Raw genomic sequence first — 17763 nt, forward strand, 5'->3', positions numbered from 1 at the left:
CAGTGGGATATGGAAATAATAGAAATCAGCTCCAAGAACCAATGTAGCCTGTGGTGGTGCTTGGCACCGCAGGGCATTTTCTCTCCTGTTCATTAAATACGTATGTGCATGTGCATGTGACATGCTTGTATAGACATTTTTGTGTGTATCCTTTGTGATACGTCAGTATATCTATTGGGTTTCTGCTTATATCTATTAATCTTTCCATATAGCATCTCTTAATCAAAATCAAACCAAGTAAAAAAATGTTTTTCATTTTCTGCTCGTCCTGGTACTGGATTAACTAAACTGAAATAACTGTTGTTCTGGAAGTTGATAGCACTGGAGGGGTTGGAAGAAAGAGAAAACCTGGGTTTTTCCACATCAAAAGAAATAAGGAACTGCAAGGGCCACACTGTCACTTTCAGAGACCAGTCACCCGCCCTCCTCTCATGTAGCAACATGGTCACTTTTCCAAAAATAAAGGCAGGGATTAGGATTGGCTGTTCCTGGAACAACTGTTCTGGTATATTAATACATTTTTGTAGTTGGCCAGTTTACCCCCAGGCCTGGAATCTTAATTCCTCCACTATAATATTAGATATAACTCTAACCTCAGGAAACACTTCCTCCCAGTAAAATGATGGCTTGCAGTTCCCCTGAGGTTTTTGCAGGGGTGCTTGTCTGGGGAAGATGCACACAGATGAAATGGCAGTGACACCTATACGCAGACTCCCAGCTCACGGTGACACAGCAGCAGAGCCGGAGGGAGAGCCAACAGAAATAGCCTCTCCCATTCTTACCGGTTCATTGTTAAGCTGAGGGGACATTTCCAAAGCTTACACTGCTGCTTTCTCTCCCACTTCCTGAAGATATTCCTCTCCCCCATCAGGAGAAAAAGGAAAAGGACCAATGTATGATTGGTTTGTGTTCTGTAATTTGAGAAAGATGGCTGTGGATTTTATTTCTCTGGACATTCCTTTCCATAGATTAGATTCTTTGTGATAAAGAAGAAGAAAAAAAAAAAAGAAAAGCCTAAACAAAAAACAGTTCTGCCAGACATAAATGTCATCTGTTTGTATTTATGCGATTTGCTCTGCCCAAACGACCTTTCTGCCAAGGTTTAATGATGCCACTTAAAAAACCATTCACACGTTCCCTCTCCTTTTGGAGCTCTCAAGCTGAAATTGATTTCCTTCTTCAACCCTTTGCTTCCCCATGCCAACCAAACTCCTTTCCCCAACCTGATTGTACGGGAGCACTGTCAGTGGGCAGTTGGATTTTTGTCTTGTTTTTTACTGCCTTGTCCATTAAGAAGTAGTGACAGTTCTGCTGCCAACAGATGCCACCTGCTTTTGGCTTGAGGAGAGAAGCATAAAAATCACCTCATTAGCCAAGGAGCAAGTAGCTTCTGTCCTAGGCTGGGTGAAAGAACAATGCTGCAGGCCAGGAGGGAGGACCCATTGTGGGGAGGAGCTCAGAACAGGCTGCCACTAAGAGCCCTGGCTTTGTTTTTGTTGAAATCAGAGAAAGTAATAGGAAGATCCTTTCTTCATCTTCTCTCAGCCCCATAATTGCTCCTTATGACTACAGGGCCCAGCACTGTAGCCTAGTGGCTAAAGTCCTCGCCTTACACACACTGGGATCCCATATGGGCACCGGTTCTAATTCTGGTGGCCCCGCTTCCCATCCAGCTCTCTCTGCTTGTGGCCTGAGAAAGCAGTGGAGGACGGCAGAAAGCCTTGGGATTCTGCACCCATGTGGGAGACCTGGAGAAGGTCTCGGGCTCCTGACTTCGGATCAGCTCAACTCTGACTGTTGCAGCCATTTTGGAAATGAATTAGCAGACTGAAGATCTTTCTGAATATCTGACTTTCCTATAAAAATAAGTGAATCTTTAAAAAGAAAAAAAAAGTGTCTACCACCTTGCTTATTTATGCTCACCCTCACACACTCCCACATCCCCCACCTTTCCTGGCCCAGGGCATTAGTCTCAGATTATGAGCTGCCTTTTAGAAAAGCGATAGACTTGATTTTTTTTTTTTTTTTGCATCAGCCTCTATGGTAGCACTGGAGTGTTTTAGTAAAGCCAACTGTAGTTTTGTGGCTACAGGATGTTGGAGCAGGTGGAGCTGTTAGGTCAGGGAATTCAAATACCCAGAGCAGCTCTAGTCAGTGCATGACACCCACAGCTGTGTGGTGTTTCTGTGGTTCTTCTGCAAGCCATACTGATGAGTCCCTGTCCCCTTGGCAGAGGATGTGGCAGTGCAGACCTGTTGCTCTGAGTGTGTATGTGCTGGGACTGAATGAAGCCTGCAGAGTGGGGGCCCTTAGGATAGGATGGGACAGATGCTGTGCCTCCCCAGCTATACCTCCTGCCATGTCTTTTCCTTCCCTTTAATGGGTACCACCTGAGGAAAGTAGTCACCCTCGCTTCTAGTATGCCTGGTGCTCAAGGCTGAGGCTGCAGACTGGCTGTCCTGGGAAGCAGTAGCAGCAGCCAGCACTGTAGCAGGCAGTCCAGCTTCTACTTCCCCACTGTTGTAAACTTGAACTTGACCTCAGCAAGAAGAGAGCAAACCCCCTTGCTAGACAGGGCTCTGTGGAGAAATAGAGCTGCCACTCTCCCTCCTCCCATCAGGCACTGTCCATCAAACCAATTCCCCAATTCCAGACTCACTTTTTACCCTGACATATGGAACTTTCGTCTTTAGGTTATACCTGAACCTGGTAGTGTAACCTTCCCAAGGAGGGCTGTCCGTTCACTCTGTACTCCCCAACAGTGGGCAGTGCCCTCACTCAGCCACTCAGAACTTCCTCATTGTGTCTGCACTGCTTCCTAAACACTGCTGCAACCTCCCTTCAACCACCCAACACAGGAGCTGCTCTCTAAAGCACAGGTCCACTCCCTATACCTGCAGGATTACATCCCAACATCTCCCCAGACTGGGTTTCAGACTAGGGCACCAGCCACTTATTTGATGGCTAGCTCCCAAGTAGTGCCATCTGTGGGGGCAAGGGCCATGCTTGTTTGTTGTGCATAGTAAATGTTTGCTAGTTGTTGAATAAACCTGTCTCATCTCCTGCTGTCTCCTATACATAGCACTTTAGGTCATCTGTCCTTAAGGTGACATAAATGTCCATGCCATTCCCTCTACTTGAAATGTTTTCTACCTCCTTGGCACAGAAGCATTTCCCTGGTCTTGCTTTGGGAAGATGTGTGCATTCCTCCTCCCCACGACAAGCAGAGATAACAGCACTTACCAGAAAAGTCGCACATGTCTAGTGCTCTGGCCCATACCCTGCCTGGGATCTGCAGCCTGCCCAGGCATTTGAGCAACCTGACCTGGTTATTTCATAATACCTAACTTTGACCCAGTGAAGTTGTTCTCTTCCAGACATACCAGACTGCCCCTCGCCAGATGAAGGCCAAGAGAGCACTGGCATTGAGGGCTCGTTTCCCTTCCACTCCGACTTCCACAGGTTTGAGGAGACAGAGTCAGATGCCAGATCAGCAGCCATCTCAGATTCCTGGCAGGGCACAGTTTGAGTGACCCTGAAGCTAGAGGGTGGATTAGCTTACTGGCTTTTCCACCCAAAGCTAACTGGAAGGTCCTAGAACAGTTTGAGTTCACAACCAACCACTTTCTTCCTGCCACTCAGGAGTGTCGCCTTCTGGACCTGGTGTGGTGGTCATGCAGCTGAATGTCCCAAATGGACCCCAGGCGCCCCAGAATCCATCCATGGTCCAGTGGAATCACTGTAAATATTACGGCATGGAGCAGCGCAGCCAGAAGCCTGGAGACCTGTACACTCCTGACAGTAGTCCCCAGGTGAGTCTCACCACGCAGCCTGGCCTGGACAATAGGGGACTAGATTATCTCCAGGAAACAGTGGTCATCATTGCATGGGCAGCCTCTTTTATGTGGGTATTTTGGGGGGAGAAACAAAAGCAGAAGAGTGTGTCCTGCTTTTTAAAAAAGATTTATTTTTTTTTTTCTATTGGAAAGTCAGATATACAGAGAGGAGGAGAGACAGAGAGGAAGATCTTCCGTCCAATGATTCACTCCCCAAGTGGCCTCAACAGCTCGAGCTGAGCCAATCCAAAGCCAGGAGCCTCCTCTGGGTCTCCCACGCAGATGCAGGGTCCCAAGACTTTGGGCCGTCCTTCACTGCTTTCTCAGGCCACAAGTGGGAAGCTGGATGGGTAGTGGGACGACCAGGATTAGAACCAGCAATTATATGGGATCGCAGTGCATGCAAGACAAGGACTTTAACCACTGCATTATCGCACTGGGCCTGAGTGTGTCCTTCTTTAAGGAACCCAGCATCTAAAGTGGCAGATGAATACAATCTTGAAAATACTTGGAGGAAATTTAATTGTGGATCAATGTAGACATTAAGGGACTGGTGTGTGGTGCTGCCAATTATGGTGACAGCATCCTGTGTGAGCACTGATCAATTCCTGGCTGCTCCACTTCCAATCCAGCTCCCTGCTGTTAAGGAACTGGGAAAGCAATGAAAGATGTCCCACGTACTTGGGGACTTGCCACTCACATGAAACCCAAGTGAAATTACAGGCTCCTGGCTTCAGCCTGGCCAAGGCTTGGTCACAGTAGCTATTTGGGGAGAACAAGCAAATGGAAGACCTTTGTCTCTCTGCCTTTCAAATTAATAAGTCTTTAAAAATAATGATATGGGCCTAGTGTGGTAGCCTAGCAGTTAAAGTCTTTGCCTCTCAAATGTTGGAATTCCATATGGGTACCAATTCATGTCCCAACTGCTAAACTTCCCATCCACCTCCCTACCTGTGCCTAGGAAAGCAGTAGAAGTTGGCCCAAATTCTTGGGACCCTGAATGCACATGCGAATCCTGGAAGAAGTTCCTGGCTCCTGGTTTCAGATTGGATCAGCTCAGCTCCAGCTATTGCGGCCGCTTGGGGAATGAACCAGCAAATGAAAGACTGTTCTGTCTCTCCTTCTCTGTAAATCTGCCTTTCCAATAAAAATAGATAAATATTTTAAAAATAATAAAGAATGCTTGACATGGTAGTACTGATGGTGCCAGCATTCCATATGAAAGCTAGTTTGAGTCCCTGCTGCTCCACTTCAGATCCAGCTCCCTGCTAATGTGCTTGGGAAACCAGAGAGGATGGTCCGAATGTTTGGGCCCCTGCATCCACGTGGGAGATCTGAAAGAAGTTCCTGGCTCCTGACTTCAGACTATCCCAACTGTGGCCATCAGGGCCATTTTGATAGTGAACCAGCAGATGGAAGATATCTCTGTCTGTCTGTCTCTCCTCTCTCTATAAACCTGGTTTCAAATAAATAAATAGTACTAACCAGCTAGCAATTATTTGGGCAGGTTGAAGAAACAGTCTAACTTTTGCAGAGTTCAGTAAGAGAAGCTTATTTCCTGAGAGAAATGAATTTTAGGGCCCAGCAGCGTGGCCTAGTAGCTAAAGTCCTTACCTTGAATGCACCAGGATCCCAGATGGGCACCGGTTTTAATCCCGGCAGCTCCACTTCCCATCCAGCTTCCTGCTTGTGGCCTGGGAAAGCAGTCGAGGATGGCCCCAATGCCTTGGGATCCTGCACCCATGTGGGAGACCTGGAGGAAGTTTCTGGCTCCTGACTTCGGATTGGTGCAGTACCGGCTGTTGCCCTCTCTTGGGGAGTGAATCATCAAATGGAAGTTCTTCCTCTCTGTTTCTCCTGCTCTCTGTATATCTGTCTGTAATAAAATAAGTAAATAGATCTTTTTAAAAAATGAATTTTAAAGCAAGGCAGAGAAACTTGCCCAGGGCAGTACTGACCTCTGTGTGCTGTGTGCTGTTTTCTCACACAGGCCAGCACCCAGCTGAGCAGCAGCCCCGGCACCTCTCCTACCCAGTCGCCAGCACCCTCTCCTGTTACCAGCCTCAGCAGCGTCTGCACAGGCCTCAGTCCTCTGCCTGTCCTCACACAGTTCCCCCGGCCTGGAGGGCCCGCACAGGGTAGGTTTCATTTGGGGCTGGCCACTGTGGAGTTGATTCTGCACAGCCTGCTCCCACATGAAGAAATTGAGAGGGCAGTAGTTGCCTGCCTAGGGAACCGGTGTAACTGATCCAGAACCAAAAGCTGACTCTTCTTCAGCATCCTCAAGTACACCAAGGGCTCCTGCCCCTTGAGTCTGCCCGTAGTTAGCTTATTCTAGCCCTGTTCCTTTGTATATTTAGCGTAAAAGAACAGGGGCCCAAGGAGTTCACCCTAACATCAGTACTGAATGAGGACTGGACATGCCTAGCTTTGGAAAGAGCACAGTTTCACAAGAAGGAATGCTAGATTTGGGTTAAAAAATACCCCAGATCCATTGTTCTAGTTCCTCTACTGGAACTAGAGTTCTGATGGTGAGTAGATCATTTATTGTTATCTGCTTTCTCTTCTAGATGTCATTAATAGTATAAATGTAAGATGAGGATATGGTTTAAGGACTTCAGAGCGCTCTGAAGTATAAAGTTTTTCAGTATAGTGTAACACAGTGTGTCATTGTTGTTGGCACTTTACATGTCTTAGATTTCTTTAACCTTCCCCATGACATTAATGAAGGAAAAATGTACCCAGCATCACATGTCCAGTGAACAGAATGGTAACCAAGGCAGTATGTGTCCTTGTCACTGCACTCCATTGCCTTTCAGTTGGATGAGAGGTGGAAGCCTTGGTGTGGGGATGGAAAGAATCTTTGGAACAGGTAATAGGCCACCCAGGGTATGTGGATTTCTCCCAGAGTCTTTTCCATAGTGTCTTTTGTCTGTAACAGACAGAGCCCTTCTTCAAGGGGGAGGGGGCCACATAGCCCCATTTGCCTGTGAGGCATTTATTCAGGCAGGCAGCTCTGCAGTCAGTCACCTGGTGTTCCCATCATAGAAAGGATAAATGTATTATTGCTACCCATCTCCACAGCTCCCTAAAGTCTCATAATGGGCATACCATCAAGCTCCTAGAAAACCACATCCTCTTTCTCCCTAGGTGACGGGCGTTACTCCCTCTTGGGCCAGCCATTACAGTACAATCTGTCCATCTGCCCTCCCTTGCTCCATAGCCAGTCAACTTACACGGTGCACCAGGTAAGGACGTTCACCATAAGCCTTGGAGCCACCAGACCCCACTTTCTCATTTAGATCCCTATCACTGAGCCACTGCTTCAGCCAGCTGATGGACAGGGGAATCACCCAGAATGAACAGGCAGCAGGAGGCCTGCCCTACTCCTGCACTTCCTCCACAGGGGCTCTTTGTTTCTCAGCAGCCAACCTGAATGCTGGGGTGGGGTTCTCCAGGTGGGATCTTCGGTCTCTAGGCAGACACTGGGATGGAAGCAGCTAATATTGCTTCCTTGGAATGAGAGTCAAATTTTGAATGTTGAAGGGACAAAGTGGATTGAAGCATGGAAACCGGGGCAAGAGACAAGCACTCAAATCTGCCTCCACTGACCTGGGGACCACAGATGTTGGTGAGTAGCAGGATGCTGAGCCCCAAAAGAAGGTACCCATCCCCTAAAGCAGCCCAGAAAGATAGGGAAAGCCAGCTTTGTTTGGGTGGGGAGTGACAGAGAGCCCCTTTGTGCTCAAGGGCAAACAGAAGTTGGAGAAGTGAAGTATCAGTTCTCTCAGCAAGGCATTGCCCAGCACTGAAGAAGATGCTGTCAAGATGCCAGAATGACATGGTGCTGGAGCTGCTACACCTCTTATTACCAACAGTGTCATCTGGGAGGGCCTGATCCTCACCAGGACACAGGCTGTTGGTGGTCCTGTCCCCGCTTTGGGAGGATGTGGTTGGGGGGTGGGGCAGATACAGAGAAGTAGCTCTCCTGCACACAGGACTCTTAGGAGTTCCCCCCCTGAGGTTGTTGAGCAAGGAAAGGAAAGCAGACTGTCTTCTCTGGAGGGTAAGAAGGAAGCTGCAGGGACCTGGCCTGGGTGTGGCAGGGCATGGTGGGAAACCTGTCACACTGTCCCATTGACCTGACTGAAAAACCTCAGCAAAGCCATGTTCCCTTCCCAGCAGCAATGCCCTGAGACAAAGCTGCCTCGAGTTCCCCAGTTTATGAGCTGCGATTCTGATTTCCAGGTCCTCTTTCCAGCCTGGAAAACGGAGGCTCCTTTGTCTCCCTCCTCACTGCCCTGATAAGAGTCTGGGTGCTGGGGAGCTGGCCTGCTGGGGGATGGGGGTGGAGGCTTAAGCCAGAATGGCCAGGATCTTAAAGGTGCTTTATACAGACATGATCAGCTGGATGCCTCTCCACCTCATCACTACTTGGTCCTGCTTACCTAAGCTCACTGCGTGGCCTCTCTCCTTCCCTTCCAGTCCTGGGCCGGGTCCTGGAGGTGACAGATCTCCCTGAGGGCATCACTCGTACCGAAGCAGACAAACTATTCACTCAGCTTGCAATGTCTGGCGCCAAGATACAGTGGCTCAAGGACACTCAGGGGCTGCCTGGCAGTGGGGATAGTGGTGGGACTGCCGAGAATGGCCGCCACTCGGACCTTGCCGCCTTGTACACCATCGTGGCTGTGTTCCCCAGCCCCCTGGCTGCCCAGAATGCCTCTCTTCGCCTGAACAACTCCGTCAGTCGCTTCAAACTTCGAGTGGCCAAAAAGAATTATGACCTGAGGATCCTGGAACGTGCCAGCTCCCAATAAATGAACACAGGGTTGGGAGGGGGGTTGTGGGCGCAACAGGGGTGGGGGAGGATCCTGACAGATGCTCATACAGGCTGGAGCCTAAGACACTGGGGACTGGGGACAGTGCTAGGAACAGAGTCAGATCCACCAACCTGGACTCCTTCCACTCTGCCAGGGCTGCTCTCTTGTCCCCTGGCTGGCCCCTGTGTTGCCCCCCCCACCCTGTCTCCCCTTTCCTTCCCATACTCTTCTATCATTTTTATTTCTGTCCCACCATGGAATTAATTTCTCTCATATTTTTGGTCAAGTAGAATTGGGAGTGTCTGTCCCACACTCCCCTGTTCCCCTATTTCCTTACCATCACAAATTCCCTTTCATTTTTGGATCTCTGAATATATTTATATGGAAAGAATTAAGACAAGCAAAATTGATTTCCCTATCCTCTCACTTCTCCCATCTCATATCCCTAAGCCCCACAGAGTTAAAACTTGGAACTCTCCCACCCCCTAGAACACTTGTATCTTGTTTGTTTGAGGTTCGTGCCACAGTGACAGACACAGTATTTAATTGCACATACAGATGTTTGCTGAGTATATTCACTGTAAATTTTATTTAATCTGTTTCCTGTTTGGGGGGTATTCAAACAGAGATTGTTTTTGTTTTTAAATATTAAAAAAAAAAATCTGTCACTGGATATCAATTCCTATTCTCCTGTTGCTTCCCTGGGGTGGGTGGGATTGGAGGCCCTGGGCATGGTGCACCCAATAGCTGCTAGAGGAGTTGGCTGGGGGCGCCTTTCTCCAGTGTGCACTCTGCTTCCTAACATTCCTCCCACTGAGACATTGTTCTCCCTGCTCAAGCTCTCCATGGGGACTGGGCCACTTGGAACCTTGGTATGGGACTCTCCCAGCTCACCCATGGTCTTGGGTTCCTTGAGCAACACCCTCACCTAAGAACCTCTGTGTCCATATCAGTAAAAGAACATTTGGATGAGGAGGTGGCCACTGAGGTGCCCAGCACTCATGTAGGGCCCCACTGGCTGAACTGGTGAAGGTAAGTGAAGTCTACAGCTGAGTTGAGATACTTGTCCCTTGAAGCTTCTGGAAGCCCTTCAGAGGTTTCAGACTTGGGCATTTTCTGAATCTTGAAGTCAGAGGATTTGTTTCTACATGGCAGCAAAAGGAGGGGCTGTTTTTAACCATAAAAGCTGCCCCAGCTGACCATGAAGTATAGTTTTATGTTTGTATTCCCTGCTAACCCAAGTACTTAGGACTCCTCCCGACTGGCCAATAGACAGGGTGGTCCAGCACCCCATTTCAATCTCGCCAACCCCTTCAAGAAAGAAAAAGCAGTGGGTAGGTGTCACATAGTGCACCGGCTGAACACCACTGGAGTCTGGGTGGCTGTAGCTATAGCCACATACATTCCCCCTCCAAGAACTTGTCTGACCCAACTTGCAGCACAGCCTGTATTTCTTACAGATGAAATAATCAATAAAGCAGCTTTACATAAGCACCTCAACATCGCTCCCCTTTGAGTTAAGAGCTGCTGCTGTCACAGCCTTGCCCTTGCCCAAAGAGGAGGCAAGAGCTGCATCCCTGTAAGATGGAATGTCAGCCAAGTCTTTGCCCCTCTTAGTTCATATACTGGGGCATTGGGGGCCAGAGATGGAATCAGTAAGCAAGGGCCATGTAAAAGGCTGACCCAGGCATGTGCGCTCGCTTGCTTGCTCACTCGTTCTCTCCCCTCTTTCCTCCCCCACCTCAAGATTTATTTATTTTTATTGGAAAGGCAGATTTACAGAGAGGAGAAACAGAAAAATCTTCCATCTACTGTTTTACTCCCCAAGTGGCCACAATGGCCAAAGCTGAGCCAATCCAAAGCCAGGAACTTTTTTTCGGGTCTCCCACTTAGGTGCAGGGTCCCAAAGTCTTGGGCCACCCTCCCACTGCTTTCCTAGGCCACAAACAGGGAGCTGGATGGGAAGTGGAGCAGCTGGGACATGAACCAGTGGGATCCTAGTGGTTGCAAACCAAGGATTTAGGCATTGAGTCATTGTGCCAAGCCCAAAGTTCTCTCTTGATAAAACTGCTACTCACAAATGATTAAAAAAAAAAAAAAAAAACTCCCTGTAGGCAGCTACCGCCTCAGAGTGCCTTGGTATCGGCACCCTCTCCCTAGAATCCCTCTAACACAAGCCCCAGCCTGCTTTTTTGATAGCCCTTGCAGGTCCCTTTATTCTGAAGCTGAGAGTTTAGAGGAGTAGTGGGCAGGTTGTGCTGGAGGCCCCTGGCAGTTATAGAGCAGTACTGCAGCTCCCTCCTCCTTTCCAGGATATCAGGGTGACCATGGAGCTGCCCAGGTATAAGAAGGTCACCTCACGTAACCCACAGGAGGGCAGTCATATGCAGCCCTTTCCTTCACCAGCTCCTAAACTATGCTAGCCTAAAGGTTTGAGGCTCAGTGACTATCTGAGGGCACAGGGACTTGTAGCAGTCCCTGTGGAAGACAACTGCAGAGAACAAAAGCCTTGTTCCTTAAGTTCTGAGAGGGTTGAGGTTGGGGGATGTTTGAGCCTTGGGGACTCAGTGGGGAGGGTCTATTCATCTTACTTTACTTACAGTCATCCAAACCCCTGAAATGGGTACACAGCCTAAACAGATACATGTGTCATTGAGCCTGTCCTGCTCACTCCAGAAGAAGAATCAGAAAAGCAGCTAGGGGGATGGGTGGAGTTAGGGTTCAGCCCTGCCCAGACTTCTAGTGTCCAATTTCTCTGTGTCAGCTGTGTGGCTCAGCTGTCCATTTCCCTCCAGCCCTGTCACTTCAGCTCTGACACCAAGGCAAGAGGCTGGGAGGTCTACAAATAACCATCTGAGTGGTTGGTGTGAGTACAAAGGGTACTGGGGGGGGCTCAGCCCCCAAGGAAGAGGCCCAGTCCTCCCTCGACACCACCATCAAGGGCCCAGGGGCACTCTTGTCCCTGCACGGACTGACTTAGGGAATCCCAAACGTAAGTTGCCTCTGGATCCCCTTTCCCTTTCCAGGGTTGTCCTCCCAGCCTCCCCAACCCCAGTCTAGTCAGCTTCTGCATTTCTCTCTTTGTCTGTAAGTAGCTGGGTTTTTAGGAGTGGAATTAACCCTATTCCAGGATGAGGTTTAGAATTAGAGGTGGGGGTGGGGTCCAGAGAATGGAATAGTAAGGGAAGCAAAGGCTCATATTACTCTGAAAATAGCTGAGGACTGAAGCAGGCTGGGACAGAACTAAGCACCAGGTCCCCAGGACTCAGAAAAGAAGGGAGAAGTGTCCATAGCTCAAGCTTGTGTGCACATGGGGACAGACAGTAAACCTTAAGGGAGGGCATGAGTGGGAGGCATAATAATGGGTGGGCCAAGCAGCCAGGTCGGGCTGTACACTACAGATGTCCCTCCAGTGGGAGGATAAATGGGAACATGGTACTGGTTGGGAAGTTTACTAACTTCCTTCTGAACTTCGTGAAATCTTGCTGCTCAAAGCCTTCCCAACAGAACCCCACCAGATTCTCCCCAAGCCTCCCCTTCAAGGACCACCCTACCTCAGTGAGAAGGAGGGAGGGAGCAATGGCCATCCCCTGATGTTTCCTAGTGGATTTCCTAGTGGAGTCCAACCTCTTGCAGGATGACAGAAAAGGAGGTGCTGGAGCCCCCCAAGCCCTCCCCAGCCGAGGCTGGGCAAAGTGGGGTGAGTGGGTCTCTGATCACTGGGTGTGGGGAAGCCATCGCAACCCTGAAGAAAAGTGCTTGGGTTGACTTGTGTGTGAATCATCTGTGACTAATACGTGTTGTTAGAGGGCTAGCCAGCACCTGCTGCTCCCCTGATCCCCACCCCAGCTGCATTCCTTGCCCCAACCCAAGAATGTGGTTAGCTAGAACAGCACCTACACTAGGTGGCCAGGACCAGTCTTTTAACATTGGGTTTTCTTCACCTCCTCCCTCAGCTGCAGCGGCTGAAGCAGTTATTCAGGAAGGGGTCTGCAGAAACAAAGGAGATGGAGCTGCCCCCAGAACCTCAGGCAAATGGGGAGGCAGTGGGAGCTGGGGGTGGGCCCATCTACTACATCTATGAAGAAGAGGAGGAAGAAGAGGAGGAGGAGGAGGAGCCACCCCCAGAGCCTCCTAAGCTTGTCAACGACAAGCCCCACAAATTCAAAGATCATTTCTTCAAGAAACCCAAGTTCTGTGATGTCTGTGCCCGGATGATTGTGCGTGAGTCACAAAGGGAAGTGGAGAGTGTGATGTCAGAGGCAAGGGAGCATGCAGGAGGGGGCTTAGGACAGTCCTATGGGTAGCAGGTGGTCTAGGGCAAGACTGGACATTAGGAAATGGCTGTTAGAGATTCAGAGCACATAGTCCTGGCCTAGAAGCTAGTGAAGTAGGTGCCAAGGGAAAGAGTAACCTGGAACCTTACACAGATGTTCTCCCCTCCCCAAGTCAACAACAAATTTGGACTTCGCTGTAAGAACTGCAAGACCAACATCCATGAACATTGTCAGCCCTATGTGGAGATGCAGAGATGCTTCGGCAAGATCGTGAGTAGGCCAGGGGACAGGGGAAGAGCGAGAAAGTGGTAGTGGGGGACTGGCTAGCCACACCCTGCTGCTCTCGCTTCATGCCATCCCTCTGTTTCCTCTGCTTTACTTGCTAGACCCTTCTCTTATTCTGCAAAGGGATGAGCTTTTATGGGAGACGTGGGGTCTGGACCCTGCCCTATCACCTCTAATGCTTCCTCCCATCCCATCCTTACAGCCCCCTGGTTTCCACCGGGCCTATAGCTCCCCACTCTACAGCAACCAGCAGTACGCTTGTGTCAAAGATTCCTGTAAGTGCCCCATATTGGACCTGAGGGAATGGGCAAACCTCAGAGATGTTTTCACACCACCCCTAACTTTGAAAGTCATGTTTTGAAGCAGAAACATTCTACTTCCTAGGACTCATCCTCATCTTAATATGAGGAGTCTTCAAAAAGACAAGTAGACAGTGCATATCATGAATTTGACACCAAAATAATTCTTTCTGGGGGACAGAGCACTCTCCTCTGTTGTTTCACTTCCCTATGTGCCCACAATGCCTAGGGTGGACCAAGGCTAGTGTTAGAAACTCAATTTAGGTGTCTCCCACGTGGATGACAGGGCCCCAATTGCTTGGAGTAGCACTGCTCCCTCCCAGGGACCACACTAAGCAGGAAGCTGGAGAGGGCACTCAAAGCCAGGCACTCAGAGGCAAGAGACAGGCATGTTAGCCTGTGTGGGAGCATAGGCCAACTGCCTACTTCCTAAACCTTTCTTTTTATTCTATCTGTTCATGAACTTTCTAAGTCTCCTCCAACGTTTATAGCTATCTTCATTGCCACACTGGTACTACCCTGTCCTGTAGCTAAGGGAGATAAGAAGGGGCTGGAGCTGTGTGCAGACAGTGAGAGTTAGAGCCAAGACTGGAACTTTGATTTGCAAGTCTGAGCCTGTGCTGTTCATATGGAAAACCATTTCTGAGCAAGAGAAAGGATTCTATACTGTCCTCATGCTCATTACAGAATCATCCCAGACTCAGCCACATCCAGATTCCGGGCAGGCACCCTGGACAGGTATATAATTTGGCTACCTTTGGAAGTATGTATTTCTTGACAATTCCCTCAACATTTATTTGGACAACAAACAACTTTGCAGGGCATGTGGGTAAAAATGAAAAATCCACTGGTCACAGCACTGCAGCTGGCACATGCCACTCAGCAGAGAAAAGCCAGTACTTAAGGGACCACTCTTCTTAGAAGAATAGAGGGTATGTGTAATACCCTCAACCCCAAGAAACTGGCCACTGTCGGTTTCCCAGCATCATACAATGCTCTGCCTGGAAAGAGGGCTGACACATCTTTTTCTCCATCTCATTCCATTTCTAGTGATATTTTTAGCATCCTCTGCAAATGGGTGACCTCATTATTGCCCAGATGACCATTCCCTAACCCACCCCTCAAACACACACTCTCTTCTTGGGCGTCTGTCTATCCACCCTTCTATAAGAGGTCTCTCTTCCTTCCAAGACTTTCCCTACCTTCCCAATAATGTCTTCCTCCTCCTCCGATTCCACCAGCTGCTAATCGCAATGACCCTGTGTTTGAAACCCTGCGCACGGGAGTGATCATGGCAAACAAGGAACGGAAGAAGGGACAGGCCGACAAGAAAAATGTGAGCACCCTCCCCACCACCAGGTCTCTCCAGAGGGACAGGTCACTGACCTCTTTGAGCTGCGCAAGCCTGTGAGTTGTCTTCCCCTACAAATGCACATAACCCAGCCATTCGTTCGCGTACACTGGACCTGCTATAGCTCAACATGGACCTCAGATTAGGAGCCTCTGCGAGAGAGTGTTGAGTCTGAAATTGTCAACTAACCACACAAAGACTGATCCCAGGCCCTCGGCCTTCCCCAGGTGACAGAGGCAAGCGCTATGCTTTTTGTATTGGAGGAAGAGAATGTGTCCTGCTACGAGAAATTAGAGAATTCCAGAGCCAGGCAAGGGTCCATAAGGATCATCTGGTATGACTCCTTCACCTCACCAATGACAAAATTGAGGCACAAGGCTACGGGCCTGGAGTGCCCTCAGTTCTGGTATAATAGGGATAATATGTTGGGAGACCATTGACTTGAGTCCTGTTCAGCAAGGAACACATTAGAGTGTCCTTACAGAAAGACACTTCACAAAGTTTGTGAAAATGCAGAGTATGAAAACATTGCGTAGTTTTTAAATGTTTACATATTCAGATACACTTGGAACTCCATTTTTCCAGGAACTTTTTGGAAGTACACCTGTAGACTTCTGGACTAATGTGCACAGTGGCTTCACTGAGATGGGTCTCCATGAAACACCCAAGGGACCCCGGTCCTCCAGGTGTTTCTATAGACAGAATCCCAGTGCCTTCTGGCAGTCCCATCCATGGTCCTCACCTGAAGACACTCTCCTCAGCAACACAAAGGAAAATAGCAGTGGTCTGTTCATCCAGTGTGTGGGACAGCGAGGAGGGAACCCTGTATGCTGGATGATGCATTTCTACATATAGACAAAAAGGAGGGACTAGAACTAATCATTGGAAATTTCTTGAGGAAAAGTGTAATTATCAGTCCTTGGATCAAAACAAAGTACCACTTTCACAATACTAGAACTTCTCCTAAGGCTCTGCTCCTGAGTCCCTGCGATCCTTTGAGGCTGTCTGGCCTGGCTGGAGAACCAGGATGAGCTCTGGGTCCCCAGGACGCTCTCCCCCTAACTCTGGTACCCACTTTAGCCCCTAGCAGCCATGATGGAGGATGAGCCAGAGTCCACCAGACCAGAGGAAGGCAAACCCCAGGATGGTGAGTGCCTGCCCATTTCCCCACAGAGAGGGAGCTGAGAGAGGGGGGCAGGCCGAAGAAGATGAGGCCTGCCTTCTAGGAGCTAGACTAAGCTCATGGCTGTTTCTGGTCCTAGGAAACCCTGAAGGGGATAAGAAAGCTGAGAAGAAGACACAAGACGACAAAGTGAGAATGTCTTCTCTTGGCCAAGGTCCCAGGCCTCTCCCCTACCCAGGCCAGACACCACCCCCAGCCCAACCCAGTCTGGCCCAGCCAGCTGAGGCTCCTCTTCCCTTCTCCCTGCCCTCACTATCCCCACACACCCATGGCCAGACTATTAAAGGCCTCCTAGTTCAGGGAACCTGGATGCAGTTGAATTTGGAGAACATCCCTGTCTTGGGTTCCTTCTCCTGGGGTAGGGCAGTGAAGCACAGGAACCCTAAACTCACCACGTACTCTCCTCCCAGCACAAGCAGCCCGGCTTCCAGCAGTCTCATTACTTTGTGGCTCTCTATCGGTTCAAAGCCTTGGAGAAAGATGATCTGGATTTCCCGTGAGCAGCCTGGCTGGTGGGGGGAGGGGGCTTGAAAAGGTGGGGGGCACTCAAGGACTTGAAGAAAAGTGTAATTATCGGTCCTTGGATCCAAGGACCATTTCAGAGCCCCTCCTTCTCTGCCCAGGCCAGGAGAGAAAATCACTGTCATTGATGACTCCAATGAAGAGTGGTGGCGGGTAAGGGGACTGGTTAAGGGGGTGCTGTGTGTGCCCAGGAACTTGGGACGTGAGAGCAGACATTGATCCCGTCCCCACCTTCCCTAGGGGAAGATTGGGGAGAAAGTCGGATTTTTCCCTCCAAACTTCATCATTCGGGTCCGTGCTGGAGAGCGCGTGCACCGCGTCACAAGATCCTTCGTGGGGAACCGGGAAATAGGGCAGATCACGCTCAAGAAGGACCAGGTAGCTGCTCTGGAACCTCGAATGAGGGCAGACCCCCGTCCGCATCAAGGGCGCGGATGAGTGGGACGAGCCTCCGCTACCCCCACTTCCCCTGCTCTCACTTGATCCCACTCCCCTGATCCTTGAATCTCTCTCACAGATTGTGGTGCAGAAAGGAGATGAAGCCGGTGGCTACGTCAAGGTCTACACCGGCCGCAAGGTGGGGCTGTTCCCCACCGACTTCCTGGAGGAGATCTAGGCGTGCGGGCACCTGCTGGCAGGAGACACCCAGGCCCCAATCTGGGCTGGCCCAGGGGAGTCTGGGGCGGGGGGGGGGGGGGCAGAAAGAGGAAACAAATGGGGCACACAAAGAACTGGACTGAGGAGTGGGAACCGGGTAGGAAGGTCAGCCAAACCGGGGGTGGGGGTGGGGGCTTCTGCAAAGAGGGACTGGTTCCCGCTCCCTTCCCCTGCCCAGGGCCTCGCACACCCGGTACCCGGAGTAACCCGCACCTGTACCCGCAGCCTCTCGGGCCCAGCCCGTGAGAGCGGGACCAAGATCACATCACCACCTGGAGGAGCCCAGGGACCGTGGGGACGAACTGTCGACCGTTGCGAATTTATTAAAGTTTTGACAGAAGTTAGGAAACTGTGTTCTTTGCAGAAGGACAGAAGATCCTCACCCGGCGGTCCCTCTTGCCTGCAATCAGGGTAATCAGGGGTTGAGCTGTGAGAGGTGAGGGAGACGAGTGTTTGTGCCTGGAGAAGCCCCTGTGAACCGGGGAGCCGGGCTGGAGTCGCCGACCCTGAGTCCCTAAACTCCCGCGCCC

The 17763-nt window shown here is 50.0% G+C and overlaps 2 protein-coding genes across 2 annotated transcripts in view; both read left to right on the forward strand.

Moving 5' to 3' along the window:
* Positions 1–9329, forward strand: part of R3HDM2 (R3H domain containing 2) — a 59806-nt gene extending 50477 nt beyond the window's left edge. The window contains exons 21-25 of the mRNA XM_040983201.1: positions 3643–3812; positions 5827–5974; positions 6987–7084; positions 7383–7467; positions 8322–9329. Coding sequence (XP_040839135.1) covers positions 3643–3812; positions 5827–5974; positions 6987–7084; positions 7383–7467; positions 8322–8656 — 836 coding nt within the window. The 3' untranslated portion in view covers positions 8657–9329. The remainder of the gene's footprint in view (positions 1–3642; positions 3813–5826; positions 5975–6986; positions 7085–7382; positions 7468–8321) is intronic.
* Positions 9330–11460: 2131 nt separating this feature from the next.
* Positions 11461–17268, forward strand: STAC3 (SH3 and cysteine rich domain 3). The gene is made up of 12 exons (XM_040990283.1): positions 11461–11651; positions 12296–12359; positions 12616–12883; positions 13109–13206; positions 13424–13496; positions 14762–14856; positions 15952–16018; positions 16134–16183; positions 16465–16550; positions 16678–16729; positions 16817–16954; positions 17094–17268. Exons 2-12 carry the CDS (start codon positions 12297–12299, stop codon positions 17190–17192), a joined length of 1089 nt encoding a protein of 362 aa, XP_040846217.1. The 5' UTR covers positions 11461–11651; position 12296; the 3' UTR covers positions 17193–17268.
* The last annotated feature ends 495 nt before the right edge of the window (positions 17269–17763 follow it).

Source organism: Ochotona curzoniae, unplaced genomic scaffold (assembly GCF_017591425.1).
Source record: "Ochotona curzoniae isolate NIBS_2020 unplaced genomic scaffold, NIBS_Ocur_1.0 contig_1014, whole genome shotgun sequence".
Lineage (NCBI taxonomy): Eukaryota > Metazoa > Chordata > Mammalia > Lagomorpha > Ochotonidae > Ochotona > Ochotona curzoniae.

What these genes read in the sequence shown, in the direction of transcription:
- STAC3 (XM_040990283.1), top strand. Translation starts at nt 12,297, where the DNA reads ATGACAGAAAAGGAGGTGCTGGAGCCCCCCAAGCCCTCCCCAGCCGAG. An exon ending in GGAAGGCAAACCCCAGGATG is followed by an intron (nt 16,019 to 16,133) that starts GTGAGTGCCTGC and finishes TTCTGGTCCTAG; the next exon opens with GAAACCCTGAAGGGGATAAG. An exon ending in AGAAGACACAAGACGACAAA is followed by an intron (nt 16,184 to 16,464) that starts GTGAGAATGTCT and finishes CTCTCCTCCCAG; the next exon opens with CACAAGCAGCCCGGCTTCCA.